This window comes from Rattus norvegicus, chromosome X (assembly GCF_021556685.1).
Source record: "Rattus norvegicus strain SHRSP/BbbUtx chromosome X, alternate assembly SHRSP_T2T, whole genome shotgun sequence".
Classification (NCBI taxonomy): Eukaryota; Metazoa; Chordata; class Mammalia; order Rodentia; family Muridae; genus Rattus; species Rattus norvegicus.
The window spans coordinates 120,287,168-120,306,552 of record NC_141554.1 but is presented as its reverse complement, the minus strand read 5'-3'; the positions used below and the strand labels follow the sequence as shown (position 1 = coordinate 120,306,552).

Here is a 19,385-nt window from a genome sequence, read left to right as displayed (position 1 = left end):
GATACTTTGCATGAATACCATTAGAGACATGGCCTGGGCATCCAGTAGACAGAGGCTACATGGTGCTTCTGTACCCCCTAAAGTACTCAGAGAGAATTATCTAGTCCTAATGACAATTGTAAGGCTATGTTCTCTCTTACTGAGCTACCCTCACTTAAGGAGATCTGGTGAATTAGAGGAAATAATTACACCTAACATTTATTTGTACTTGAGTTTGTCTCATACCTCCAATTCAGCCCTCAAAGCTCAAATCTAATACAAATGATTTTATAGAACATAACAGAAACTGGAGGAAATGCAGGTCACCATTGGCAAATCACTATTGAGGAGAAGCACTGAGAGGAGAGACTTGGGGAAGGCATGGGGAAGCTGAAGTGGAAAGATTTAAGTTCAAGACCATCCTGAGTTACAGAGGGAGACTTGTCTCAAAAACAAAACAATGTGCTGGAGAAATGGCTCAACCATTAAGAGTGTTTGCTGCTCTTTTCAAGTTTGATGCCCAGCATCCTCATCAAGCAGATTCCAACCTTCTGTAACTCCAGACCCAGGGGAACCAATGCTTTCTGTTGGCCATAGGCATCCCCTTCAATGACACAACCCCACCCCACACCTCCCCTACATATACACACTAAGAAAAACAAATCATTAAAACAAAACCAAAAAGATTTGAGAACGATTATTATGCAAATGCCTTTATTTGGACTACTATGTTGCTACCAGATTACATCACTTTTCAGAGTTAGAGTAACATAATGATCTTGAAAACTATAGCAAATAGCTTGACAGAGCAAGAGGACATCAAGTCCGACATACTTTCTCATTTTTGTGACCACATCTCCTTGTTACAGGTGTGAAACTTAAACATCTATTGTACACTTTAGCATTCTTTGCTTATCAAATTCCCATCTAAATTCTGAGCCCACTCTCCCCTCAAAGTGTCATATTCAACAGCATTGTAGACCAAAAAGAGTTTTGTGATAAAGATTTCCAAACAAAGAAGTATGTATCAGACTGACTTATTGAAGACAAAATATTTCATTCCATTTGAGCCTGGGTATGAGGGGGAAATGCAACCTTCGGGTCCACTTTCCTCCACCTATAATTTATGCCTTTGTATGTTTTACTTACATGAAGACCCCTTTTAAAAAAGTAGCAAATCAGCAGACGTGTTGGATGTAATCAAAATATTCTTAAATGTACAAAAAAATAATCATGTAGAAAGAATACTGTAAAAAGATACTGATTTTAAGAATAAAAGAATGAGAAAAGCTTCTAGTACATTCTGCACAGCCAGTTACTTCAGCAGATTTTCAGCACTACAAGGTAAGCAAAGAACACTCATCTCCATATAGCCTCAGAGCACAGTTCTTCAGAAAGAATCGCTAGCACTTGGAAAGCAAAATGACGAGCTAATAATATTCCTATCTACACATCTATGCAAGTCTCAAGAGATGGATATCCCAGGAGGGAAAAGATACATAGATAATACAAAGCAAGCCGGAATGTCAAGGGCAGCATTCTAGGAGGAGAGAGCAAAAAGGTTGGCTGTGAGCTTGTTCAGGTGTGCTGAACAGATCCAGGTCTACAGGAAAGAGGAACTGCTTGTTTATTAAAATGCTTTCTCTGAAGGCCGTCATGATTAACTAGTCTTGCTAATCAAAACTAAAAGTCCTTTAAATGACCAAGACTTCTGAAGCCATGTGCACTTCACCTGAGACTAGCTGACTTGCTAATCATGCACCTGCGAGTAAGGTTGGTAATGTTCTAATTAGCTATTTCACACTCTCTTCATCCCTCTGCCCATCAAACAGGCAAACACGGTCATGACCATCTTCGGTTTTACTTCCACAAGGTCTTCAGGGAGAGCATACACTCTGGCTCCTATTCTTCTAGCCATCGACACTGCATACCTAGTTTTTGAGGAAACAAAAATCAAGATGAGTTTTTTTTCCATCAAGAAGTTCTTTGCACTCTTTTAATAAAAGATTAATTTTATTTTATGTGCTTTGGTGTTGTGCATTCATGTATGTCTGTGTGAGGGTGTTGGATCCCCTAAAATTGAAGTTATGGCAGTTGTGAGCTGCCCTGTGGGTACTAGAACTTAAGCCCAGGTCCTCAAGAAGAGCAGCCAATGCTCTTAACCAAACACTGAGCCATCTCTCCAGCCCAAGGACACCCTTTTTTTTTTTCCGGAGCTGGGGATCGAACCCATGGCCTTGCGCTTGCTAGGCAAGCGCTCTCCCACTGAACTAAATCCCCAACCCCTCCAAGGACACCTTTTTAAGAAAGGTACTTCCTCTTATAGAATTTGATGGCTGGGATGCAACATTTCTGAGATGAATGTATAACTCAGAGATCGGGGCCTGGTGACACATACTCATAGTCCTATAATCATAGTGCTCTTGGGGCAGAAGGTGAAGCCAAAGAGTCCCTGTAAGTTTGAAAGCAGTCGGAAGTACACAGTGACACTTTACCTCAGAAAACACAAAGTGCAAATTAATAATTTCAGACTTGTTTTCTGCTTAATTTTTGTTTTGAATTGATTTTTAACTTATACTATCAAAGCATGAGATTTATTTTATGGATTTAAGTGTTTTGCCTACATGCATGTGTGAACTACATGTGTTCCTGATGACTGAAGAGGTCAGAAGTGGATTTTAGTTTTCCTGAAAGTGGAGGTACCACCATTCGGTGCTGGGACCAAACCCAGCTTGTCTGTAAGTGCAACAAGTGCTTCTAACAGTTGAGTCCCCATCTCTCCAGGTCCAAGTTAGACTACATTTTTACAATTTATTATTTTGGATTGTATTTACTCATTTCTTCCAAATATGAAAAGAAAAGGAAACCTTGATGCACTGAGTTCATATAAAAATGAAATTGTTGGCCAGGCATGGTGGCACATGCCTTTAATTCCAGCACTCTCGAGGCAGAGGCAAGAACATTTCTGAGTCTGAGGCCAGACTGGTCTACAGAGAGATCCAAAACAGCCAGCGATAAACAGAGAAACTCTATTTTGAAAAATCAAACAGATAAACAGCCTACCCCCACAACAAAAAGAAATATTTGTGGGGTGTGTGTGTGTGTGTGTGTGTGTGTGTGTGTGTGTGTGTGTGTGTCTGTGTGTGTGTAATTAGCCGGACTGACTGCATAATCAATTATGAAATCCTCTGTGCAGTGTAATGAGATAACAGATTCTTAAAATATTTGTAAACATTTGAACCTTTTAAGGTAAAAATTAGATTTATTTTTGTATGATAAATTTGTGGTTTAAAGATATTTGCCTTATATGGGTTGCTGGTTGCTCTTCCAGAGGACTCAGGTTCAATTCCACGTACCTACATGGTAGCTTACAACAGTCTAGAACTACAGTTTCAGAGGATATGACACACTTTTCTGGCCTATTCACGCACACACTAGGCACACATACAAGTTTTACACCAACATACCTGCAGACAAAACACCCCTACACATACAATAACAATATAGGTTTATAATGATATTTCTTGTGAACACCTTTAATTCTAGCACTTGTGAGGAAGACACAGGCAGATCTCTTGAGTTTGAGTCAGAGGTCTGCCTGATCTACTGAGGGAGTTCCAGGACAGCCATACGTACACAGAGAAACCTTGTATCAAAACAAACAAACAAACAAATGCAACTAAACCAAAACAAACAAAGGATGCTTCCCCTCACAGATCTAATATCAAACCATACTGCTATTTCTGTGTCTGAAATTTAACATCATCTTCATATTCACCCTTGTTGTTACAACTGAGAACATTGCATTCTTACTAGAGGTCCCATTGTGTTTCATTGTCCCATATGGGCTCTCTCCAAAGCTATTCTCACAAAAGGACAGAGATGCGAGCTGTAATGTCAAGGTTTACGGGGGAGATGTTGGTGAAGTGGCTATATAATTGATATTAAAGAGCAGAGAGACAAAATAGAGTTAAGGGTAGGCAGTTATAAACTAGAACATAGGTTTGCTGGGTACTCAGGAAGGTTCTGTTTTATCTGATAACAGTGTTCTAAAATCGATTGTGTTGATGGTCATATATCAGTGTGAGCAAGGTCAAAAACATTAGATTGTATATACATAAATGAGTGAATTGTTTATCTGTGAGTTGGATCTCAGTAAAGCCATTAAAATCGTGGTTTGAATACACTTGGCCCATAAGGAGTGGTAACTATTAGGAGGTGTACATTGTTAGAAGTGTGTCACTGTAGGGGTGGGCTTTGGCGATCTCCTCCTACACTCAGGCTTCACCCATTGCAGGAGAGACTTTCCTCCTAGCTGCCAGAGGATGCCAGTTTTCTCCTGGATGCGTTTGGATCAAGATGTATACTCTTACTCCTCCAGTGTCATGCCTGCCTGGATGCTGCCATGCTCCTGCCTTGATGATAATGGACTGAACCTCTGAACATGTAAGGCAGTGCCAATTAAATGTTATCCTTTATAAGAGTTGCTTTGGTCTGGATGGAGAGATGGCTCAGTGGTTAAGAGTACTGACTGTTCTTCCAGAGGTCCTGAGGTCAATTCCCAGCAACCACATGGTGCCTCACAACCATTTCAATGCCCTCTTCTGGTGTATTTGAAGACAACTGCAGTGTACTCATATAAATAAGAATAAATAAATCTTTCATTGAGGTTGGAGTAGGTGGGTAGGAATGGGAGCATCCTCATAGAAGCAGGGAGAGGGGGAAAAGGGGAATATTTGAAATGTAAATACATAAAATATACAAGAAAAATAAAATTAAAAAAAGAGTTGCTTTGGTCATGGTGTTTCTTCTTAGCAATGGAAACCCTAACTAAGACAAAAAGTAAAGTTAAACCCTTAAAAGAGAAGACATCTTTCCCCTAACGTCCTCACTAACAAGTGGGAGAGCTTGACTTAGAGTAGAACTGCCTGGCTGGAACACCAGTGTTCTTGAGTGACCCTGAGAGACCACACATGGTCGCCCTTACTTGGCGTTATTGTGCTTGTCTTCTTCTGTTAGATTTCCAGTCTTCACAAGGTCATAGTTAATGCAGCCTGGCTGGATGGCATCAATTAAATCCACAACTGCCAAACTGGAGCTGATCGTCTTGTCCTATTATGAAAAAGGGAACAAGCCTAAGAATTCCAATATTTACAAATGATCACGTGCTTCTTTTTGTTAGCCTGACCTTGGAAAGGAAAATGCTGCCCCGAGCTCAACAATGATAACTCTTACAAAGAAACTCAAGGTTGTCCGTAAAATAGCCGATATTATCTAGCAAACATAATGTATAATAATCAGTATTCTGACCTTAAAACTCTGAATAGAAGTTGACTTTCCAGCTTCACTCAATGTTCCATTGACCCAGTTTACAATGATGTCATCAGTTGCTTTCTGACCCTCTCCAAGATCTTCCATAACATTAAGGGTATATCTAAGAGAAGCAGCAGAACAAAGTCACCATGCATTCTATCAAGAAAAATGCAAACATTAGAAATATACCTTATGTACATATGTATCACATAGATTTTATAGGGGTCAGCAAGATGGCTCAGTGGGTAAAACAGCCTAATACATTGTGTGAAAATTGAATCTGATTCCTACATAGTAGATAGTGAAAAATTATTACCCAAACTTATACTCTGACGTCTATCTGAGGCAGTAGTATGAGCCTTACTATACTTAGTCATTCTCACACCTACAGTTTATACACATGCATAGAAATTATATACTTAAACCAAATTAGTATACACACACAGAATAAAAGTAACTTCATGCAAAGAGCCATGTTTGTGTGTGTGTGTGTGTGTGTGTGTGTGTGTGTGTGTGTGAGTGTGTGTGTATGTGTATCAAGGAGGAGTTGGGAAATAGCTCAATCGGTAAAGTGCTTGAGTTACAAACACAAACATGAAGACCTGGATTCAAACACGAGCACCTATATAAAGAAATGCCAGGCATGCAGGAATGTATTTGTAATTGTAGTGCTGGGCAGGTGGAGACAGTAGATTCCCGGGTTCACTGGCCAACCAACCTAGCCAAAGAGCTACGCCCAAGTCCCTTTGAAAGGCTCTACCTTTATCTTAGATAGTAGGCAGATCTCAAGGCAGGTGAATGGTATTTCTGAACATGACACCTGAGGTCAAATCTAATCAAAGAGCTATGCCCAATTCCCTATGAAAGGCTCTAACTTTATCTCGGGATAGTAGGCAGATCTCAAAGCAGGTGGATCGTGTTCCTGAACATGACACCTGAGGTCATCCTCTATTCTCTACTCTCTTTCTCTCTCTTTCTGTGCTGGCTAGTCTTGTGTCAACTTGACACACAAAATACAGTTATCTGAAAGGAAGAAGCCTTAATTGAGAAACTGTCTCCATACGACCTGGTGTAGTCACTTTCTTAGTCAGTTATTGATGGGGGAAGGTCCGTCCCTTGTGGGTGGTTCTAGAGCTGGTAATGCTACGTTATATAAGAATGCAGGCTGAACAAGCAGTGATGAGAAAGCCAGGAAGCAGCATGCCCCACCCCCTGCGACCCATGGCCTCTGCACCAGCTTCTGCTTCCAGATTCAGGACAGGTCTGTTTGCCCACATCAATTCACAATGGCTGCCACTGCCTGAATAAGACCCACTCAAGATCAAGACACAGCATTACAGCATGGATAGAGAAAGGACCCATGATGCCTCACTCTTAGTGTTGACAGTGGATACGACTGGGTGACAGAGTAAGTTTTTTATCATGGAATGTGGCTTTTAATTGGTCCCTATGCTTCACATGTAACATTCCACACTGTACATATGGGAGACATTAATGGGATTCAGTAGGTTATAACAAAAGTAGGAAAGAAAAGTGGGGGAATCCAGCGCGGTTGGAGGGGCTGGAAGTGGGATTGGGTATTATTAGAGCTCATTGTATGAAATTCTCAAAGAATTATTAAAAACGGATCAAGATAAAGGAATCTTCAATTTTTTAAAGAATTATAACAACTATAATTATTTATATGTATTTGAACACATGTATGTTATGGTACCCCTATGGAAATCAAGGAACAACTTATGGGACTTGGTTTTGTTCCTTTACCACATGGGTTCCTGGAACAGAACTCAGGCCATCAAGCTGGGCACAGGATCCTTAACACTGAGCTATCCTGCTGGCCCTGTTCGTCATTTCAAAATGGATACATACAGATGTTCATATTTCTTCTGATACTGTTTTTGGTTTGTTGTTTTGAGGCAAGGTTCCACGTTATACTTCAAGATACCCCAGAATTCACTATGTAGCCCAAACTGGCCTCAAACTAGCCATTTCTCCCCCCTCAGACTCCTAGGTGCTGACATTTCAAGTATGAGCCACCATTTTGGGTTTCTGTCAATTCCTTATATTCATCTGGGGGCTCTGAGGTTAGCCTCCATGCATGCTAAGTATATCGTAGACTACTAAGCTAGAGCTGCACACCCTCTGACAATTTTAGTCAGTGAACTACATTAGATTGTCTGTTAATGTTATTCAGTGACATTGCATCAGGCTTAAATCTACACATGTAGACTTCTGTGACAGACTGGCAATAGCTACGATTCTACCTAACTCACAAGGAGTTATCTCCCAGTGAAGATCCAACATACACTCATTTCAGAGTCTAAGTACAATGAGCTCTGAATTGTATTCATTGAACTAAATGATTAATTTAATCAGTGAAAATATACTAAGGGTGAATTCATATAGGCATATAACTGTGAAGCTTTAATAGTCAACACTGTGTACAATACCTTCTCATCAGCTGCCAGACTACAGCCAAGGTCAAGGTTGGGTTCCCATCATTCAAGTCTTGTCCTCCAATGCCAACCAAGGAGAATTTAGCTTGATTCTTCCCTAATTCAACTGCATAGTTGCAGTTTTCTAACTGCAAATCGACAAAAGCAAAGTAATGGTTAAATATTGTCATTTGTTCAATCTGCATAATCCCACCATGCATGCGTGTGTGTGTGTGTGTGTGTGTGTGTGTGTGTGCGCACGCTCACGCATGTATTGTATAATAGTAAGTATCTGCTCAAAGCCAAGATCTAGTTCTTGTCCTTGTCCTCCAGAAGCAACTTAGGCTCAAGAGGTTTTTTATGTATATATGAATATATGTATGTATGTATGTATGTATGTATGTATGTATGTTGTATGTATCTATCTATATATCATTTTTATTTTTATTTGATTTGCATTTGTGTATGTCTGTGTGGTTTCAGAGGCCTGAAACTGGAGTTACAGACAATTGTGAGCTGCCATGGAGTTGCCGGGTATTGAACCTTGGTCCTCTGGAAGAGCAGCCAGTGCTATTAACCACTGAGCTGTCTCTCCAGCCCGGGTCTAGAGGTTTTAAAGGAAAAGAAAGTAATCAAGAAGATTCAAGGTTCTCTACCTTTTTCATGTTGGCACCCAGCTTTGGGTATGGAGGCTTGTTAACTTTACTCCAGTCCACAGGAACTTTAATTCTCTCATACAGCTGTAAGATCACCAGGGCATCCTGCAGGTCACTAACAATTTGAAACATAACTTCATCAGTGTTTGTAAGCAGTGATACAAATCACACAGGATCTATAAAGTCACAGTTCCTATAACTCATATACCTGTGCTGAAAATAGAGCCAAGACCATTCAGTTTACTTAATAGTGTGTGAGAACAGCTGGGCAAGGTGGCACACACCTTTGGTCCCAGTCTTGGGAGGGAGTGGCAGGGTGATCTTTGTGAGTGAGTTAAAACTGGTCTGTATAGCCAGTTCCAGGACAGCCAGGGCCACAAAGTTGCTGTCCTGTCTTAAAAATAAGGGCCAGGCAGTAGTGGCACATGTCTTTAATTACAGCACTTGGGAAGCAGAGCCAAGCAGATCTCTTTGAGTCTGAGGCCAGCTTGGTCAACAGAGAGTGTTCCAGGACAGCCAGGACTACACAGAGAAAGCCTGTCTTGAAAAACCAAAATGATGACGATGATGTAAGGATGTGCACTTATTGCAAGCAAAAAATATTATAAAGGTGGAGAACACAAGATGAAAACCCAAGGCCCTACTCGAGAGTCAAAAAGATGTGTAGATAAGCAAATAGTATGATTTTGACATATATGTAAATGCAATGAGTAGACTTCATAGGTAGTGAATGGCAGATGGTAGGAAAATAATGAAGCTAGGGAATATTGTTAGGATATAAACCACTGTATGTCAGCAAAGAACAGTCCGACCAGGAAGCCAAAGACTGTAGGGAATCATGGGTAGTCTGTTATGAATATTCCTGGACTATTTAAGAAACTTAAAGTACCTTTTCCCTGAAGTACCATCAAGACACTTATATTCTATCACATACAGCCAATAGGTAGGCAAAGAAAGAATTTGGGTTCGTGTGTATTTGGAAAACGATAATAGAAATCAGTAACGCTTCATAATAGGAATAGTTGCTATAAACGAACATGTAGAAAAATTTTATAGTTGTCATTATTTATGCTACATATATTCATGATATTCATAACTTCCTAAGAGCAGTAAGGCAGCTTACACATAGAGATGGTTGACATGGGGATTCACACCAAGAGAGTTCATCCAGTTACGAAAGGTTCTTTCTTCACGAGTTTCTCCTATTAAAACATTCACAAAATATATTCATTAATTCATTGTCTCGTACATACAACACCACTGCATCTATCCATTTATTTGATATGCTTTATTCTGAGCTAATAATCATTGCATGCTAGGATGTCTCTATGGATAAATGAAATATGTTTACAAAAGCTTATACGTTAAATTCTGTATGTATTTATACCTTTCTGTGGTCTAGTCAGGCATGGTGGCTCATATCTTTAATCTCAGCCCTCATTTGGCTGAAGAAAGAAGATCACCAAGAGCTTGAGGCCAGTCTTGGGCTACATAGTTTGTTTCAGGCCAGCTTACCGCTACAGGGTGAGACCCTGTCTCACAACTATCTCAGAGGCTCTGGGGAATGAAGCTCAGTTTATAGAGTCCTTGCCTAGAGTGCATGAAGTTCCAGGTTTACTCCCTAACACCCTCAAAACCACAAATGATGCCTGTAATCCCAGCACTTGGAGACAGGAGCATCAAAATCTTACGTTCATTCCTTACTGTGTAGTAAGTTTGAGGTCAACTGGAGACACATTAAATGCTTGTCCCAAAATAGATGACTAGGTTAAAAAGATCTCAAAGAAGCAATACATGAGACTCTTCGCTCAAAATCAATAAGGAGGTTTAAAACAAACAAAAAAGAGAGAAAGATATGGCACTAAACATTGGAGCCAAACATTTGTTTACTAAGTGTTCTCATATCAGGTGACTCTGGATGTTCTAGTTTCTTTTTTTTTTTTTTTAAGATTCATTCATTTATTATATATAAGTACACTGTAGCTGTCTTCAGACGCACCAGAAGAGGGCATCAGATCTCTTTACAGATGGTTGTGAACCACCATGTGGTTGCTGGGAATTGAACTCAGGACCTCTGGAACACCAGTCGGGTGCTCTTAACCACTTAGCCATCTCTCCAGCCCTCTAGTTTCTTTTGTAGCAGTGGCCGTGCTAGGTAAGAGCTCTGGCACCGAGCCACATTCCCCCACTCCATTATTTTATTTGCATACTTTGCTTCCATCACTCCCTCCATCCAGCCATTTCCAGTTCTCACTCAGCACGGCATCTGCTTCTAACAGATTCTTTCAAAAGCCAAATGGATAAAGCAACTCACTGGGTTGGAATGACATCATTGCGGCCTCTGGGGTTTTATGCTACAGACTGCACATGCGAATTCGAGGACCTTTGAGTTACCTTCTAGAAGAGTCCAATCAATATCCTGGTTCTCAGGTTTAGTTAGTGCTGGATATTTATTAAAGAGGTTGGCTACAAAGGCCAAGTTCAGTTTGGGGTTTCCGCTCACAACATCAGCCGGGGTAACGAACTGTCTGCAGCCTAATTTATCTGCTTGCTGAAGCATACTTTCGGCTCTCTTTAAATCATCTGTTTCCTGTTGAAGAAAATGAAGACATATTTTAAAGGCCATCATCTATGTATGTATGTACTTATGTATGTATGTATGTATGTATATATACACACACATTTCATCTATAATCTAATCATAGGTTGGGTAAAGCATAGCTCTTTCAGCTAACACACGGTACTTATAAAATTGGTTTTGAATGTTAAAACGAGGCATGCAATATGTAGTACTTTTAAATTCCCCAAGATGGCGCCAGAATACATCTAAGGACTGAATAAAGCATTCCATTGAGATTAAGGCTCATGGCAACGTGCAGAGGGAATGAAGCCATTACCCAACCTTTGAAGACTTGTCTTCAAATATGGATAGTTTCAGAAAAACATTTTATTTTCAAAACAGCTTTTTTTAAATCTCTCTCATTCCCAAATGCCTGAATAGAAGATGAAGGCATTTGGATCTCCTAGATCTGGAGTTAAAGGTTGGAAGCCTAAAAAGAGCACTCTGCTAGAGCAGCAAGTACTTGGCTGAGCCATCTCTCCAGACCCTTAATTTTTTACTTAAAGAACATATCTGAAAAAACTTGCAAGCATGGGCTTGGACTTAAAAGGGATGTTTGGGCTGGGTGGTTGTGGCACACGCTTTTAATCCTAGCACACAAGAGGTAGAGGCAGGTAGAGGCAGGCAGATCTCTGAGTTTAAGGCCAGCTTGGTCTACATATTGAGTTTCAGGACAACCAGGGCTATGCAAAGAAACCCTGTCTTAAAAAACTGAAAGGGGAGGAATGTTTGGTAAAGTCTAAGACAGCTATATGCAGGTGAAAAGAGGTTTTTGGGGCAGACTGAAAGTGATGAGTAATATTTTGTAGGAATTTAAATGCTAAGCAGAGAGACCAAATTCTAGAGCCAGTAGGGGAAGCCTGGATGGATTTTGGGGGATGAATCAAACATCATTCAGGGAGGATTTGCTGTTGGGATGGATCATCTTAGCTGTCAACTCACCTTGATTTCAAATGAACTTGGAGACGCACCTCTGAGCATGACTGTAATTTTATTTCAAGAGGACAAGCTACCACAGATAGTTCCCTTAATGCATAGACTAGCCCTTTACCCCTACCGTGGGGAATAAGCTTCTTCCCCCATACTCTCTTTGAATGTTTATGTCATTCATAAAATCTACTACCATCAAAATTATGGACCTCACAAGTTATCAAAATAAATCAGGATACTTTCTCTTCTAAGAGTCACATGTATCAAATCCTCTTTAAAAAAACCTTAAAAGTGTCAACACCACACACCACTACATGAAGTTACATAAACATTTTGATAGAATTTATGCAAAATTATTTGGGTATGGGAGCACAAAGCTTTAGACCCAATACATAGAAAACAGAGGCAGGTGGACTCTCTATGAGTCTAATACAAGCAGGTTACAGCATTACGTAGCAAGAGTTTGCCTCATCGAAACCAAAGGGAAAAAAAAGAAACAATGGGAAAAGACTAGAATTTGAAAAGGCACCTATACTTACGTTGAAACCTGACATGTTAATATCTATCCGTGGTTCCCCTTCCTTCTGTCCTTTCGGTGCAATTTGATTGAGTAGATGGAAATAGGCTTTGGAATCCTACAAAAGAATCAAACATACCAGTGTGAGCACATTTACAAAGAGTAACTGCATCGTATTGTCCCTTGTTGACGAGGACGTTTGGATCAGCTTTGGCGATAATATATGGCATTCTTCTCTGTCTTCTTATTTGAGATATTTCTCCCAGGAAAAGTCCATCTGTCTGGCTTTCCACCTCTCTTTGAGCTTGATTTTGTTCTGACTTTACAGTTTATTGATGCCATCAACCCAATAAAGCTATTAAGCATTTCTGTACCTTCACTGAATTACTGAAGTCAAGGAGCTTGACAAATAAACAACCATGAAATAGAAGAGCAGAAATCCAGGAAGCATAGGGAAAGAGAAAATGGACACATTACAAAGCAAGATGGGTATCGACCTAAGGAAACAACACTTGTTATGTTAATTATATATTTAATTATATAAAAAGTTGAAATTTAGAAAAGCTTAAATGAGAAACACATATAGTTGGCAAGATAAAATTTAACCTTTTAAGGTCAGAACTCACTTAACAAAACATGCTCGTCTCTCCCCCGTCTCCCACAGTGATGGGGATTGAGGTTAAGGCTTCACATGGTCAATAAATGCAAGCATTCTTTGATTTTCAAAAGTATTCAAAGCAGAATTCCTAATAAAGATTTCCACTGACTAGGCATTTCAGCATATGCCTGTATATAGTTTTTAGCCAGAGGCAGGAAGATTGCAGTTTTGAAGCCAGCCTGGTTGACACAAGCCGACCTGGGCTACAGAGTCAAATCACATTTGAAAAAACCATAATGGCCACAGTTAGTAGTGTGCTTGCCTTGAATGGAGGAAACCCTGGATTTAATCCTGAACATCCCACAAAATGTGACTACAGCATCTCACATCATCTTTAACTACATGGCAGACTTGAGGCCATCTTGGAACATAGGAGACATTCTTTAGTAAACAAAAACAAAAGCAAACGACAACATCAGTGTATGGAAAGATAATCATCCAGCTATGGTGGTATCTCTCTGTATACCAGTGTTCAAGAGGCAGAAGAAGAATCACAGTAAGTTTGAGGCTAGCATTGTCTACAAAAGTCATGTCTAGTATAGCCTGAGCTACATAGCAAGACCTTATCTCAAAACATGAGAGACTTTTGTCTCTCATGGGCCTGGTGATAGCCTATAATTTTTGTCTCTGTTAAAATGGGATAAAAAAAATCTCTGAAGCCATCACATCTCCCTGAATGCTCTGGCCCTTTGCATAGTTACCTTGATGTCAGCACTGAAGTTGTTGATCTTTTGCCAGCCTGAGTTTTCCAGATGGAAGTTGGCCCATCTCAGCAGAAGCTCTTCTGGAGACAATTTCATAAGCTCCTCCAGAGTCTCACCATCTCGAAGCAAAGCCGCCAGTGCTTGTAGACAGAAATGCCTCAGTCAGTATATTGTGTGCTAGTGGTCATGCCAAGTACTTGAGCACGCTCTTTCTCCCTTTCTCCTACCATTTTACTTTGAAACATTCCCATGCTTCCCCTAATCTCATGATCTCCCTGCCTCAACCTCCCAAATGCTGGGATCACAGGCATGAGGCATCATACGTCATTTCAGTCTTTTGATACTTTGGTAATAGAGACCTAACTTCCAGGTCCTCAAACTCTGGGCTAAAGACATGGCTCAGTCAGTAAAGGGCTTGCTGTGAAACCATGAGGACCCAGGTTCAACTGCTAGCACCCATGTGAAAAGCCAGACGTGGTAGCACAAGTCTCTACCCTTTAGAGCTGCAGAGGTGAAAGCAGGGTTGGGGTGGGGTGGAGCGTGTGCCAGTATCTGGGGTTTGCTGTCTGGCAATCTAGCCAAATTTGCAAGCTCCAGATTTAGTGCTAGATCTTGTCTCAAGAGTAGGCCTGGGGCTGGAGAGAAGAGCTTGGTAAATTGCTTGCAGTTTAAGTATGAAGACCAGGGGCTGGAGAGATGGCTCAGCAATTAAGAGCACTGACTGCTCTTGCAGAGGTCCTGAGTTCAATTCCCAGCAACCACATGGTGGCTCACAGCCATCTGAAACGGGATCTGATGCCCTCTTCTGGTGTGTCTGAAGACAGCTACAGTGTACTTATATAAATATAATAAGTAAATTAAAAAAATACATGCACACACACAATTCTAAAGTGGAGAGAGACTAAGGAAGGCACTTAATATCAACTTCTCTGTGTATTTTTGTCTTTAGAGAAAAATCCAATGTGAACTGTCATATTAGCTACAAATAAAGAACAGAGGTGTATGTACAGGTTGTTTTTCTGAATAGCTCTGGATTTATTCTAGTTTCCATCTGCTCAACTCAATTAAGTGCAAGCATGACAGTTTTCATGAAGAGAAAGTAAAAATCAACAATATACATCTTTCAAAAAACAACTGTGTTCCATTACCTTCATTCCTGCTTAATTCAATGTCAGCAAATAAGCCAATCTTAATAATCTGCCAGAGCAGTCCCAAGACCAGATGAGGTTTCCCGGCACGCAGATCTTCGGCACCAATGTTCACAACGTGACATCCAATGGCAGAAGCAGAATTCAGGGCCAAGTTCAAGTTTTCCTGGAAGACAGACCAAATTATGCACTTCTTGACCTTTTTTTTTTCCACACCCAGTCCACCTCAGCCTTCACTGAAAATACCGCTCAGTTGAGAAATTAGCAAGAGGTATTAATTTCATCCACCCACATTTACAGAAAACAAATGGCAGAGTTGGGCAATAAGCAGCAAAGCGACAACAATCCTCAGCCTCACTCGTAATCTTTGTGCAGAATTCTACAGGGAATGGACTTTTTCTTTTGACCTGGTTGCTTTGGAATTATGCCAATTCTAAAGTAAAAACGTCAAGTCACCAAAGTCAATATATCCATGGTGTTATTTTTTCCAAAACTGCCTAAATTTGGAGTCCAACAGTATATGGCATAAATCCAGGTTCTAGAAATGACCAATCTATCTATCTCAAGGTCACTCCTGCCTGATGGCACTTCGCTGTACTAATCTACTACTTATTCAGTGGAAAACCAAAAACGCTCCACCCTTTAAGCACACCAGCTAAGAAAGAGCTTGATCATTTTGTTCATTTTGGTGATATCTTAACTCAATAGGTAATGAAAGGAACACAGGGCTTTGAGTTCAAAAGTGCCAGTGTTAATTTCCAGCAAGCCCCGCAATCCTTTCTGAGTTCCAGCTCACTGAAACATCAATGATCATTCCACACGCGGAGCTGCTCTAAAGATTAAAGGCCAGCAAACAGAATACACAGTGTATGGTCTCTGTTTCAAATCACAGTTCATGGAAGAGAGAATAGAGAACTCCTCACACCTGAATGATGAAGGGTGTAAGCTTCTTCTTATTGATTGCTCTCTCATCAATTGTATCGGGAACAGAAAGGTTGATCATTTTGCTGAAACAAACAAAAGTTGGTTTACTTTGAAAGAGTCCACAAAGTTCGGTGTTAATATCTCACTTTGTAGAGTGCTTACCTAGCATGTATGAGGTCATGGGTTCAGTGACCAGCACCACATAACTAGGACATGGAGAAATATATATTCCTAGCACAAGAGCATGGAGGCAAAAGAATCAGGAGTTCGAGGCCATCCTGGACTACATATCAAGTTGAGGCTAGCTTGAGACATACGAAATCCTGTCTCTAACAACAACACTTTGATAAATCTTCATGAATGTTAAAGCTTATTATAAACTATCTTTCATGCAATATAAAAAATGCACTCGATCTGGGGCTGAAGAGATAGCCCAGGAGTTAAGAACATTACTGCTCTTGTAGAGGACCCAGGTTTGGCTCCTAGCACCTATACTGAACAGCTCACAACTGCCTGTTAACTCCAGTTTCAGGGGATTCTAGGCATTCTTTTGGCCTTCACAGGTACGTGCACAAGGTGGTATACATAAACCCATGAAGCTACACATAAAATAAAAACAAAATGTCACAGATGATGTTTATCACGTTGACCACAAAATATATATGTCCAAACTGCAGATTAGATAAAATATGATGACATTTTGGGGTGCCCAGGTCTGAAAAAATTATTCATATTCCATATACATATATATACACATATATACATATGTACATGTATGTATGTATACACACAAACACATGCATACATACATAACCCAAATCTAAGTTTTACTTTTTGGGTTTTTTTTGTGATGCTAAGGTTGTGAGGGTTTTTAATTTTGTTTTGTTTTGCTTTGTTGTTTTTTTTTCTTCCTTTTTTTTTTTTTTTTTTCGGAGCTGGGGACTGAGCCCAGGGCCTTGCGCTTGCTAGGCAAGCGCTCTACCACTGAGCTAAATCCCCAACCCCTGTTGTTTTGTTTTAAGATAGGGTTTCTATGTGTAGTCCTGGCTATCCACTTTGTGGACAAGGCTGGCCTTGAACTTATAGAGATCTGCCTGCCTCTGCCATCCAAGTGCTGGAATTAAAGGTGTGTGTCATCACTGCCTGGCAGGTTAGCTCTGTTGTTGCTTTTTCTTCTATCTTTTGTTTTTCTGTTCTTTCCTTCCTTCCTTCTTTTTTATTTTGGGACAGGATCTCCCTGTCTCCTTGGCTGTCCTTGAACTCACAGATATTTGTCTGACCCCATTCCATGAGTGCTGGGATTACAGGCATTTGCTCTCATGTGCTGAGTTTGGAAACCAAGGCCATGAACATGTAAAAGGTTCTGACTATCTGGACCCCATCCACACAGCTACTGTGTGGGAAGCCTTACATAGGAACCCAGACTTCAATAATGAGCTTATTTTAGAACAGTGTGGCAAAACCATCTCTGAGAACAAGAGCAGCAACAGACAAGTGATAATCTTACATCACTCCTGCCAAGATACTGCTGGTTCAGATGTAGCTAAAGTGAGGAAAGCAGTTTTCAGAATCAGATCACTGGAGAGTTAGAACTGAAGGCTAGCCTCTTATTCTCCCTTGAGAAGTCAAGGTATTTCAGAATAGATAGTGACATACTTACATTTTTTTTTAAAAAATGTAATGTTCTGCTTTCTCAGTAATGAGAAATTGGAAGCCAAAAATTCTACCCTATAAAAGAGGTCCCCACTCTGTGACTGACTTTTACTTTTACACATAGATTTAGATATTAAATGAAAAAGACAAACCTGAGCAATTGATGCCCCCCTTCTAGATATCAAACAGCCAAATAACCACATAACCAAGTACAGTTATTCTGTGGAGATTATCTTTGGAGATTGGGATACAAAACAAAACTAGTCTCTTACCAGAGCACAATTCCATCACCAACTGCTTTGAATAGGTCATCAGTATTTGGGTTCATGGGTATGACATGTCTGCAATCGGGATCATTTTCCAAAGCTTTATTTATCCAATTAACGAAAGCATATTTTTCTTCCTCTAAAATTATATTAAGTAAGCAAGAAATCAGTTCATACTCTCTGTTAATTATTTGGCCCCAACCCTACACTTGTTGTGTAGTGCTGTTAAGAGATAATGCTTCACAATTATGTGGCCATCTTCTTTGAATACTCAGAGACGTGAAGGCAATCCAGTGGCCATTAGGGATTAATTAATATGCTAGTAGAAACAAAAGAACTGATCTTTAGGGAAGTTATAAAATATATAAAAATTGTATTTATATTATTGCACACCTCCACTGTAATGAAGATTATCATCACAGAACTTTCTGACAAATATGTGACCCAAGACCCAACTAGGTCACTAAGACTCCTTAGTACATTTACTTAGAGAAACGTGCTTTTTAGGGCTTCAGTCTGTATCTGCCCAGTGCACTGTACTGACCCAAGTACACCCATGCCATGATTACCTGAGTAGGAATGCTGGGTTCCTTCACTGGACAACTCTGAAGTTCCTCCCAGAGCACAAATCCCTTCTTTCCTGTTGATGGCTTTGCGGAAGGTTTTAGCAATGTCACTGCTCTTTACCTCTTGGAAAATCTATCAATGAAAACAAGGCTGCAGATTCACACTTTTCAAGAGGACACAAGAACAAGCACATTGAACTCCGTTTTACCTGTCTGTCACCTACAGTGTTTTCCACAGGCAGTGAATGTTAAGGGGAAAACTGGCTTGGGTTTCTGCAATGCTACAGTACTGTTACTAAAGATGAAGCGTCAAGTTCACACACTCGCCAAAAGCATTCAGGGCTGCATGCATTGAATGCACTTTTAAGTGAAAAAACTTGCAGTTCCAAGGCACAGGTAAAACTGTTCATTCCTCATAGTGAAGCATAGCTTTGTTCTTTTCTTAGAGAGAAGAGGCTGATGGACAGCCCCTTCTTGAACCACGATTCTTAGCACACAGACAAAAATTTATGACTCGACCAAAAAACTATTTTGTGGTATGATGTGGTAGCTAAAAGTTTACTCAATCAAAGCAACAGAGTAACAAAGGAAAAATGTGTTATCCTGGTGGCAGAGATGATTCCCAAGGAGAGTAAGTATGATGTAGGCAATATTATTAATACTGTATAGTCTACTGCTCGATGCAGCGTACTCAACAAACTAGTCGAAAAAGGAAGAAAGAATGTAGACAACAAAGGCAAAGCATGGTGGGCACATTTGTATAGAGGCAAGAGGATCTATACAAGTTTGAGCCCCGCTACAAAAGGGGTTCCTGGTTGCTAGGGCTGCATAGAAAATTTTTACCTCAAGAAAGAGCCGGCAGGAAACAGAACGATTGCATGTTCGTGGCCACCTTGAACAAGACAGTGAGAACTTGTCTAAAAATAAAAATTAAAACTGGGAAATTTCACTAGGCGGTGAGCATGCACACCTTTAGTCCCAGCACTCTGGAGGCAGAGACAGACTGATCTCCAAAG

The 19,385-nt window shown here is 40.3% G+C and overlaps 1 protein-coding gene across 8 annotated transcripts in view; it reads right to left on the bottom strand.

The window, feature by feature from the left end:
* Positions 1-676: 676 nt before the first annotated feature.
* Pls3 (plastin 3) overlaps positions 677-19,385 on the bottom strand; it is an 86,927-nt gene continuing 68,218 nt past the window's right edge. For 4 of the 8 annotated variants that reach the window (XM_087600847.1, XM_087600845.1, XM_087600848.1 and 1 more), the window contains exons 4-17: positions 18,373-18,502; positions 17,810-17,942; positions 15,886-15,967; positions 14,961-15,126; positions 13,810-13,952; positions 12,825-12,851; positions 12,473-12,568; positions 10,778-10,973; positions 9,507-9,585; positions 8,384-8,498; positions 7,743-7,876; positions 5,290-5,413; positions 4,967-5,091; positions 677-1,910 (exon numbers count right to left, since the gene is read on the bottom strand). In XM_087600847.1, coding sequence (XP_087456973.1) covers positions 1,778-1,910; positions 4,967-5,091; positions 5,290-5,413; positions 7,743-7,876; positions 8,384-8,498; positions 9,507-9,585; positions 10,778-10,973; positions 12,473-12,568; positions 12,825-12,851; positions 13,810-13,952; positions 14,961-15,126; positions 15,886-15,967; positions 17,810-17,942; positions 18,373-18,502 — 1,683 coding nt within the window. In that variant the 3' untranslated portion in view covers positions 677-1,777. 8 annotated transcript variants of the gene reach the window in all.